We start from the raw sequence: 11,643 nt of genomic DNA, 5'->3' as shown, positions 1-11,643 counted from the left end.
AAAGAGAACATGTTATAAAATAAATCTAGTTAAATACACTTTGCTGTATTGCCTCATTTGGGTGATGCATGACCCTAATTTTCCTCTCTTTGTGTCTTAACTACGTACATTAGGTGATGCTTGCCAATTAATGCAGGATGTCACATCCCCAATTGTGTTCTCTATCTTCTTAAACATTAAAAATAAATACATGCCATCTGTCTCATATCTTGAAAGCAATTCAAAATGGTTACTTTGTTTGCTCAGAATTACAGCACAGTTTATAGCTTTAGTGCTTCTGAATTGTAAGAAAGTTGTCTCCATTTCATAAATGTAACTTCATTTTAAGGTGAATTCGACAGGCTCTTGTGAGAACTTGGGTGAGATAGAAAGCAGTGTTCAGTGGTGATTAAAACCTTGGTCTTTTGCCATTTGAGAGCCCTGGATTGGATGCTTGCCTACAACTAAGTTGTAGGCAAGCACTTAGTTGAGCTAGGGAAAGCAGCTTCACTTCCTGAAGCTTCAATATTCCTCATATGTGAAATGGGAATGGTACCTACCACGTGGCATTCATTCTACACACACACACACACACACACACACACACACACACACAGATATGACATATTGCCTTACCCAGTTCCTGGTTAAGGCAAAAAAAGTAGTAGACATCATCATCTTTATTATCACCCAATTTGGGGAGAGGAAGAATTTAGTTGGGAAGGAGGGTTGTTAAAAAATAGCTCATGGTACCATAAGGTTAGGACCTAAGAAAGGAGTTACACATGAAAGCTATGTTCTTTCTCCACAGCAACCACAATATAAAGGTAAACAACTTGACTCTAGTCACCACCCCCACTGTTTGTGCACACGGGTGTATGGACTAAGATTTGGGGGGTGGGGGGATATGACAGACTTGGATCTGCAATAGCTACAATGGCACTTTTTAAAGAGATCTTTTGTTTGTTTGTTTATTTTTGAAATAAAATAATGGCATGCTATAAAGCACCAAATGCCTGAATAACTTCACTATAATTAAAGGGGCAAAGGGCAATTTGAGAACTTTCTGTTTCCGTTCTAAGTCAGAGCAATTCTCTCAACAATACTTTCTACTATAGCACATGAGAGAGCTTTCTAGATCTGAGCTGAGTATCCATAGATAGTGAACCTATAATTTCAAGTCCACCCTATTCTCACAGACCACAGAATTGTAGTGCTGTATAAAATGTGAGATGCATGTGCCCTTGCTCAAAATATTTCAGCCATAAGAAAGTGGAGGTCCCTTGAAGCTCAGCAAATTGTCCAAGAGCACACAGCAACTAGTTAGAACGGGAACATTTCCTTTCTTTGAGCTAGGTTTCAAAAAATTTGTTAAGCAGACTGAAATTTTTTATACTTCTATAAATATGTTAGGTTTACAGCTGATTGCTTGCACAACAGTTCTCCTAACAGCCTTATTTGAACATAACTGAGCTGTTCAGCATAGTCTGCACATGACAAAGTGGTCAAGTCTTACCAGTAGCCCAGAATGCATTATCAAGCCTTTATTTAGCCATACAGTCAGGGCAATCCAACTATTAGTCATCCTGACATGTGTTTCAGAACACAACACACCCATGAGTCCTGGCCAAATTTTCATCAGCTTCCTCCACCCTCCCACGCCAACAACGCCTCCCGAATTGCTGATATTTTTACTGCAGTTCTAGAAAGCCACTTAACATTGGGGATTCATTTAAAAATTCCCCTCCCCAATTATAAAATCAAAAGCTAGTGTAAAGTCTGCACATCTAGCAAAACAAAGATCTGCTATGAAGAGAAGTCATGAGCACTTAAAGCATCCAAAATGTGAGAACTTCCTCAAAGGAAGAACGTTAAGTTTTCCCATGAAAATTTCCACCATCCTATAGCCCCTTCTGGAAAGCACACATTGCTTTAACCTATCACTACTGATTAGCTTGAGACAGCCTGAAAACGGACTTGCAGATAAACCGATGCTACTAACACGCAGTAAAACTGGGACCAAGATTTAAGGCTACTTACATGAAACCTTTCTAAAAATCCAAAAGCGGACTATTTATTTTCAAACTCTACATTGAATGTATCCCATTAGCCTTTAAAGAAAAAGATACAAAATTATCTGGTGATCATGTAAACAACCTCTTACTTTCCACCCCATCTTACTGGTCTACCAGAGAAGGCAGGGGGTATGGAAGGGTGGGTTGTAGAAAGCCAGGACAGCTTTGTGGCCTGCTGTCCCTTCCTGTCATTTTTGCCTTCCTCTGTGACAGCTCTGCCAGGTGTGTGGGCCAGGTCAGAGAAGGCTGGCCCTGATCTAACTGCTTAACTGGAATAGGGCTGCTGGAGCACGAGAAAGGGAAAGGAAGCGTTCAAGTTTGTCATTGTGCAGATGCCTCTGCGGTATTATTCCCCTGGCTGGAGTGACAGGAAGATAAAACGCAGGAGCAAATGTTTTCCTACTGTGCCCCAAAGCCTAAGCCTGGAGGTTGCTTTAAGGAAATTCAGTGCATTTCAGGGGAGCAACATTAGGCTGTTCTTTGCACATTAGCTCCCAGGTCAGGCTGTGAAGCTGGAAGGAAGGGACTAGGCTGGCAAGAGGCTTTCAGAGTTGTACAAGGGACATTTCCCAAGGTTGACTAATAGAGCAGGAATTTGTTTCATCGCCCCCCCACCCATCCCCACCCTGCCCCAAGAAAAAACCAAGCACAGTCGAGATCCTGATAAGAATTCTTTTATGTTATTCCAATAAAAAATACATTCATACAGAAATATAACAATCTTGCAAAAAACAATTTCAAATAAAATCTTGTAAAACAAAATTTTACAAAAATCTTACAAAGATTCTTTAGATAACAGGGTGCTTCAAAAAAAAAAGAAATTTCACTAATAGAAATTTTTTTTTAATGTCAAGCAAAAAGTTTCTGCTTGATTGAGGCTCAGTTATCACCTGAACAGAATATAATTCTTTATGTACTTGCTTATTATGAAAATTACAGGCATTGATATACACGGCACCCAGCCCCACCCAATCAAACAACTCCGTGGTGTTTCATAAGTGAGACAAGCCAGTGCAAGTTGCGTGGTTTTTTTCCTTTTTGTCTTTTGTTTACCTTCTTACTTAATGGAATTGTTATGGCTAGGCGCACAGCAGGGCCAAAAAAGGAGTTTTCCAAAATCCAGCAAATCAAATGCCTGGATTTTGAATTGCCAAAAGTGCATTTCCCCCTTAGCAAAATGAAATGAGTTCTTTAGGTAAGTGTATTCATCAGCCCAGATAAAAAAACCAGTTATTCGAGCTTTCATCATTGCTCATTTCCAGGAAGATCAAACAAAATACCAGCCCAGCCAGACTCACATGTGTATATATATATGTGTATATATATGTATATATATATATATGTATAAAAATCCACACCCACAAGCCAGCAGCTGGATGAAATATCAGCTGTCCACACTGTGGTGTGCCAAATCAGGGAAATTATTCATTGGAAAAATGGGAAGAATCTAAGTACTAAAAACAAACAAACAAAAAAACCAACTTCATCTGCATAAAAAGTGTTCTTAAAAAATCCCTGTAATTAGCTGACTCTTAGATCTTCTAATAAGGCTGAAATTAAAAATCAAAACAATAGTGTGTCTGAGACCAACTTGTGGGCTAGTATTCCGTTCATGCCAATTTTGAGTGGCCAACAGTACCCTGTTCCAGACCTGCCAGTAAGATGAGCAGAGTCAGCAGTCTGGAACAGAGTCCTTGCCAAGAGTCTGTAGCAAATACTTAAATTAAAGATAAAGCCTCTATAAAAGTTATAGTTTTCATTTTTACCTCCTTTATGGCCATTTTGAAATATTTCTTCACAGGCTGTGAAATTTTCTAGCTAAACATCTAATTTCTCCTTAAAAAAATATTTATATATTATATATATGTATATATATATACACACACACAAACATATACATACTATACACACAAATATACATACACAAGAATTCTGCCCACTTTTAAAAAATTAATATACTTTCTGTATTACCAACAAATAGCTAGATAGGTATGTGAAACTTGTGCCTTTTAAGCAAATACATTAACATTGTTTTTTTTTATACTTCTGTATCTTTAATATGCGTGAAAACATTACATATTAAATACAGCCGGTGTGTGAACTATACAATTGTTGTGCAAAGTCTATACGAAAAGTCTCATGGTGGCAGAAATGGTCAGGTTTTTCAATTATCATGTGTTTTCCATTTTAACACTGATGGTCAAGTTATGCAAAATATTGAGTAAATACTGACTTGTTTGGGGGGGGGTTTCATCTCTCTATTTGTCTTTGTGAAGGAGGACTTTAAAGAGATTTTTTTCTGTATTTTACATTGATACAGTACAATGCCAGGTGAAAAAAGAGCCTTAATAAAGCATGCATCACCCATACCCCTGTATGAGACCCCCACATAAGGGGCCACTTGCATAAGGCACCATTTTTAAGATCTACAGTGCATTAACAGCTAGAAAACCAGAAATTAGTCCTCAAGGCATAAATAAGAGAAACATAGCTGCATGAGAAAACACTTTCTAAGCTTTAGTGGTTTTATCCACCCAACTGAGAAAATTTTAGGTTCTTAGTCTAATGTAACATTAGACCAGCCCTCGCATTCTTGACACCCAGTAGGTGTCCAATGTCTTGAAGGGCATCATTAAATTTCCAAAAAGGTCATCAAATTCAGAATCATTTAAAAAACAATCCTATGTTGCACACCACCTTTCTGGAAGGGGAGTGTTACAAAAATCGAAGGGGAGAGAAATTGTGTATTGCCAGGCCCAAATGGCTAGGGATCACTGATTTCAACAAATTGTATCTTAGCTGCTCAGTAACTGGAATCAAAATTGTAATTCTGATTTAAAAATGGAAAAGCAGAAAATTCCCTAGACCATGCATTACTTTTGTCTTATAAGGAAAGGTTACCATTGTGTTATATTTGTAAATACACAGCTTATACAAAGGGTAACAAATGAGCTGTTGTAGCCAGTAGAACAAGCTACTTGACACATTGCACGATTCGATTCGTAGCTGCACCAGACGCCAATGTTCCTCTCACACAGGAGGGCTCCCCCTCCCACATCCACTCGCCACACAGGGGTTCTGACCACTCACACTCCGCCCTCCATGTTTTCCCTTCTTTTTGTTCTTTTTCTTTTTTTTTTTCCCTAAGGCGCAGACACCCTCCCACCCCCCAAAGAAATGATTGGTGGTCATCTCCTCTCATGGTTTACCTGTCACACACAAAACATTCAAACAATTTTTTTTCTGTCTCTTGCAGTCTTGCTACTGCACAGGAAAGACTCTGCCTCATCACACAGTCCTAATAGATCCTCCACATACAGTCAACCCAACCATTAACATTCTCAGTGCACATGCTCACGGCAAAGGCTTAGGGACCACTCAGAAGATAGGTACCAGTGGCGAGTCCAGGCCACCCAAACACCACACACCACAGGCGCTCTGCCGCTTCTGACATGACTTCTTTCGCCTTCGAAAGACCTTCCAAGGAGAGGTCCTGGAGGCAACTGGGTGGGGTGCAAAATGGCATGCTTTGGCTGGAACACGCACCCTCCTTCCATGGCCGTCTCTCAGCCTGGAAGCCGTTTTAGCCGCAGGATTCACACTCTGCTCCCTCAGAGGTGCCTCTTCATGTGCAGGGCCAGGTGGTCGGACCTGGAGAAACACCTGCAAAACCAATCAGCATCAGAGAGGTTAGATCTCCAGCCTTCGCTGGATTACAGATCTCCCACCCTGCACACCCCAACCCAGCCCTTCTCAAAGGGAAGCTGGCAATCCACTGAATCATCACAATTTATTTCCAGGGTTAGGAAATTTCAACTGATAGAAATATAAATTAAGGTCTCCAGTCAGCTCTTTGGAGCACATTACTGCCCAGTCTTGAAATTCAAAAACTACTGAAGACCTACTTCAGTAGGAATGAAATCACTCTGGTTTTACACATACAGGACACAGAGCAACCTAACTTGGACAATAGGCATATTAGAGACTTGTCCAAGGCTAAAACAGCACAGTACAGGCTAGGAAAACATTCGCCTTTCTCCAGGTTTACTGTATGCCTACGCCATTAGGGGGATGGCATTCCCGAACCCAGCGCTTCAAGCACATACCTGTCACAGTGAGAACATTTAAAAGGCTTGGCACCAGTGTGCTTTCTGAAGTGTCTGGTTAACTCATCGCTTCTTGCAAAACGCCACTCACACCCTTCCCATGAGCATCTGTAAGGCTTTTCTCCTGGGAAGAGAGCACAAGACAAGCATGCCATGACTTCACTGTCCAGTGAGGGAAGGGGCCCTGCTACAACACCACATGGTGAAAGTCAACTCATTAGCAAGCGCCAGGTCTGGTGGCCTCGGGAATTCCTAACACACCTCAATTAGGAACAGCAGCTGGCGCTCAGAAGGTAACACCCAGGAGCTCTTTCCTGACCTAGCCTCAGGCCTCCAAGTGCTGTGGAAGCGACCCGGAGCCCACATGACCTTAGTCAGTTAATATGTAAGAAAGACGATTACTCAGACTGAAGAAATACTTGAGAGGTGATGTGTCAGCCCACTGGACCCACAGCCTCTGTGAGGGCAGGGTTTTATTGCTTTCTCCATGGAAACGGTTTCTCCCAAGTACTTATTTTGCTCCTTACTCACTTCCCTGTGGAATGAGCTTTGTTGTTTCCTCCGAGAAACTACATTTCTCCAGAACTGAAGTCATGAGTTTCTGGGAAACCCCATCCAGGGCTGTCAAAGAACTTTCTAAATGGCAATGAAATAACCAAGTCCACTTTGTTCCTTGGTCAGATTATAAATATGAATTCACTAAAAAGTGCTACCTGAGGACAGGAACCGTTTTGCCAAAACCAGTCGCAGAGAATGCTGTTGGGACAAATGGCACCTGGGTCCTGATCCCCCTCAGCCATGACCATCTTGGGAACCCTGGCAGAGGGCTCAGCCATCTCCTCTCATTAGTGGTAGGATGAGAGCTTGAGTGACTTGATCTCTAAGGTCCCTTCCAGCTCTAACATTTCTGTGACTCATCACCAGTTACCCTAGAGACTATAATAGTAATTTTCAATAGAACTTTCATCTAGGCTGCTGTATTTCTTTTGTTGTTGTTATTGTTAATCTTCATCCGAGGATATTTTTCCATTGATTTTTAGAGAGAGGGGGAAGGAGGGGAAAGGAAGATCCAGAGAAACATCGATGTGAAAGAGACACATTGATTGGTTGCCTCTTACACGTGCCCCGACCAGGGCCGAGGATTGAGCCTGTAACTGAGGTATGTGCCCTTGCCTGGAATTGAACCCAGGACCCTTCAGTTCTCAGGCCAATGCTCTAACCACTGAGCCAAACTGGCTAGGGCTAGGTTGTAATATTTCATTAAAAACTTTTTTTTCAATTTGTGGTTTTTAAAAATTGGTATCAGAAAACTAAAGCACAGCATGATCCACAGAGAAATTCCCAGTAAGCACCCACTGATCAAAACTGCTACACAGAGCTTATGGTCAAGTTCAATCCCGACACTGTCAACACCAGCGTGCACCATGCTGTCCAGCCACCCTCTCTCCTGATCTTTGAGTTTCATTTCAAAAAAAAAATCAGAGGCAACTCCATGTAACACTATCACAATGGGTCCTGATAACCAGGAGGATTGGAGTGGGTAGGGGGTTGGGTGGAGATGGAGAACGTGATTTACCTCTTGTCTGTTTACTCTGAAAGTGTCAACCATTCATCGGCACATGTCCAGTCTTTCACCTCCTACTCTGTCTTTCCCAGAGACCCATCTCTTTAGGGAATGAGTGAGGTGAGGATGTGTCTGCTCTGACAGCCTTCTGCGGAGCCCGGCCCCCTCCCAGGGCTGGTGCAATTCAGTGGCGCCCACCAGCGGCCCACCTCCCGGGTCGCAGGAGGGACTGACCTGTGTGAGTGCGCTGATGTGCTTTCAAGTGGGAGCTTTTGGTGTAAACTTTTCGGCAGCCATTAAAGTGGCATCGGTGCACCCTCCTCCGGCCGTCTGGGGAGGCGTCCCCGCTGCTGCCCTTGTCACCCGGCTTCCCCGAAGTCCCACCGCGTATCTTCCCTGGAGGGTGCGGCTCACCCGGTGCACAGCCCCACAGGTGGGAAGGGTCTCTGCTCAGTTCTGGGGAAGAAGGGGGTGTGGAGGTGACTGAGGAGCTCAGGTTCCCCGAGTTGACCAGCACTTCGCCAATGGGGTCAGAGGTAAACTTGGAAGTGGGTGAGAGTTCCTCGGAACTGTCAGATGACTCGCTGCTCACATCCGAGTTCAAGCTGTTGGTCTCCAGGTTGTAGCCAAAGCTGGGGCTGCTGAGAGCATCCTCAGGAGGACTGGAGGAAACCTTCACTTCCGGGTCTTCCTTTTTCTCCCGAGCCAGAATAATTTTGGTCCACAGATCTTCCTGGCTGTCGAACTTGATTTCAGAGGCTGACACATAGCAGGGTTCACTCTGGAGATAGCGTTCCAACTCCAGGCAGGTCTGTGCGAAAGGAACCACAAGAAGGCACGTGATTATGACAACTGAAAATAGAACCAAAAGCATATTTCCAAAATACATGCAGGGATGAAGGGCAAACAGACTGTGGCCATGTCACTATAAGAACCGTGTCTTTAGGAGAGCAAGAGGAAAGCTGTTTCTAGGAATGGGGATGGATTCAGAAGAAATACCATGTTGGACCAAAGGCCACAGTGACTGAAGGTCACTAAGCCAGTTTTTGTTATAGTTACCAGTGTTGACATTACTAATGAGTTTCTGTAAACCACACAAAGAAAACCAGCCTCAGACACACCCCCCACAGGTTTAGCCAGGTTATCTGACAGTCTCGAGAACCATGTGCAATTAAGAGAAACCCAGCCATCCTCCTTCCTCAAGCACAAAACAGAAAGGCTGCAACGCATACAATGCAATGTGTTCTGACATTGCATGTGTCTCCCTTTGCAGACACAGCTGAGAGCACAGGGCCACACTCAGTGAGCAGACGCAGCAAGCTGATGGTCTATATTCAAGGACATCAATGGAGCTGCACAGAAACCACCCATTTCCTGCTTAGCCCAGACCTAGTAGGCTTTCAAAGAATGCCATTCCCAAGTGCAGGGCCATGGGTACACACAACTTTAATGACTTCCACAGTGGTCAGAGAAAAACAAGAGCTTCGACAACAGAGGGGAGAAATCATTCCAGAATGGCCATCTGCTATTGTAAAGGATGCAGGAGGGGAAATTCCTCCCGGCCCTGCTGGGAGTGCCACAATGGACAAGAACTTTATCTACTGGCCAAGAGTACAACTGTATGAGTCATCACTCTATTTCTTTCACGCAATGCCAGAGGAGACTTCCTTTTGAAATTCTGACCAGCAGCCAAAAAAGAACCCGGTTCAGATATGCATGCAATGTGTCATGGACAGAGTGCCCCCTCCCCAGACCCACAACCAACCTTTCAAGAAGCTACCACTGCCGAGAGACCAGCATCCCCTCTCCCCACCATCTCAAACTTTCTAGCCACTGGAAAAGAAAAACGGTAGGAAACATTTTAGGATTAAATTATATCTGCCCTTCTCTTCACTAGGATCAATTGCCTGGATGGCCATATAAGGTTGTCTATACGACCGCAATTCTACAGATTTACATTTCTACAGCCGACTTTGCCCTTTTTAGCAAATCATGGTCAGGACTAGCTAAGCTACCGGAAGGGCTCACTCATGCTTGCTTTCTTAGCAACGTGCCTGCGATCATAATATAGCACACAAACCCTTCCCCCTGCCCACAGAATCCTCACGGAGCAAGCATGAGCAAGCAAAGGGGGGAAAACAACCATTGTTTTCTCTTTACCCCTAAAACTGTATGTCTAGGTTACAACGGCAGGCCTGAGTGTTCTGAGGAGAGACGGCTAGATATTTTATGGATGTTCCAAAGAAAAACAAAAGCACATTTATTGAGATCTTATTAAACTTTATCATCTGGCTAATTTAAAATCTCCATTATGCTGATGAGCTCTGGGGACCGGAGCGAAGCTCTCATAGAGTTTAAAAGCCTCTGAAGGCGAAGGAGAGCTCAGCCTGGCTTGGGGCCCAAATCCCAAATGCCTGAAGGAAACTACTTAGATCAATTTCAATCACGTCCTAGGGAGCAGCTTCTTAAGGCGGAAAAGGGGGCAGGGGAGAGGAAGGCAGGACAGGACTGAGAACAATCAAGCAGGCATTAGAAGGTTGCCACACTGCACTTCATCCCTCTTAAAGCTTTCTAGGCTTTGAAATCCACAGAATATATTTGTACTTTGTGACAAAAGCCAACATTCTAGCAGGGCAGAGAGACAGCCCCTTGTATCTTTTAAAAAACAATGTGACAAGTGTCAGAAGAGAGCTCCCTTCAGGCAATACTAATAAATTAGAAAGGGGAAAAATTAAGTTTCAGATTTGTCCAATGCCAAAAATTCTAGTTTCACTAGAAAAAAAAAAATGCCGGAAACTGAGGTTCTTCTTCCCAAACTCAGACTAGAAGAGCTCACTGTCATATGACTGATAAGTCACTGATTGTGCAAACGTTCTTTCTTTCTTCTTTTTTTTTTTTTTTAACAAAAGAAGCAGGTTAGAAAAACAAGGCAGATGGAGGTAAATGTTAAGGATGCCAAAGAAGCAAATGGCCTGGTAGAGAAAAAGAGCTGGTGGGTGTTTTGCTAGTGAAATTTCTAATTTTAAAAAAATAAACACAAAACTGTCTAAGTACAAAGACCAAAAGGAAAACAAAAACAAATATCTTTGACAAAAATACCCTTGGCTTCCACGCAAGTTCAAATGACAAGTTCCAGCTGTGGAGTCTGGAGCTGGTACAAGCACCAAACTTCTGCCAAGGGCTCGCGCCGTGAGATCAGCCGGTGGAGCAGGGTCTGCCCTCCGGTTCAGAAGCCCGAGAAACGGGCTAAAACACTGGGAGCAACGAAGCGCTGCTGCGCTCCACGTAAATGACAACTCCGGTCCAAGCTGGAAAAAGCTTTTCCAAAGTGCCTCCCGCACCGGAGACAGCAGGACTATGTTTTAAGACTAATTATTTTAATTTTAAATTTTTTTTACCCAAACCATAAAAAAAAAAAAGCAGTGCACCTTCAACCACACACCAGACTGTCCGTGCGTGATGCACCCTCCGTGGCGCACCGGGGTACCTGGCACATAATTCCTATTTACCTGTTGCCAATATTCCTCCAGGGAGGGCAGCGCCGAGAAGTACCCGGTCTCATGCACAATCTGGAGTTCCTGGAAGATGCTGCACATTGGGAGTACATCCATGTCGGTTTGGAAAAGACAGTCCCCGCTGTTGAACCAACACGGAGGTGTGCGGTCTGGAGTCGGGAGCGCAGCGGCCGTGCCTGCAGCGCAGGGAAAGTTTCATGCAAACTCAGTGCCCAGCAGTGAGGCGCCGCGGGTTCAGATCCTGCCGGAGTCCAGAGACGCGCTCGCGAGCCCACACAATATTTGCAAACACCGGACTGACTGCAAACGTAACCCCTGCAAAACTTCCCTATTCAAACCTCCGCTGCCAGCTCCCCCTCCTCCTCGCCTAGCTCCCCCCACTCCCTCCCCCCCACGTGACTCGT

General features: G+C 43.9%; 1 protein-coding gene across 2 annotated transcripts; it reads right to left on the bottom strand.

The window, feature by feature from the left end:
* Positions 1-2,712: 2,712 nt before the first annotated feature.
* On the bottom strand, positions 2,713-11,606 carry KLF6 (Kruppel-like factor 6). 2 transcript variants are annotated; one of them, XM_006758147.2, is made up of 4 exons: positions 11,234-11,606; positions 7,959-8,535; positions 6,161-6,284; positions 2,713-5,717 (listed from the first exon to the last, which is right to left on the bottom strand). In XM_006758147.2, exons 1-4 carry the CDS (start codon positions 11,333-11,335, stop codon positions 5,666-5,668), a joined length of 855 nt encoding a protein of 284 aa, XP_006758210.1. In that variant the 5' UTR covers positions 11,336-11,606; the 3' UTR covers positions 2,713-5,665. The 2 variants fall into 2 exon arrangements, with proteins under 2 accessions (XP_006758210.1, XP_006758211.1); XM_006758148.2 differs by lacking the exon at positions 6,161-6,284.
* Between the last annotated feature and the right edge of the window lie 37 nt (positions 11,607-11,643).

This window comes from Myotis davidii, unplaced genomic scaffold (assembly GCF_000327345.1).
Source record: "Myotis davidii unplaced genomic scaffold, ASM32734v1 scaffold194, whole genome shotgun sequence".
Classification (NCBI taxonomy): Eukaryota; Metazoa; Chordata; class Mammalia; order Chiroptera; family Vespertilionidae; genus Myotis; species Myotis davidii.
This window is presented reverse-complemented; position numbering and strand designations above follow the sequence as displayed.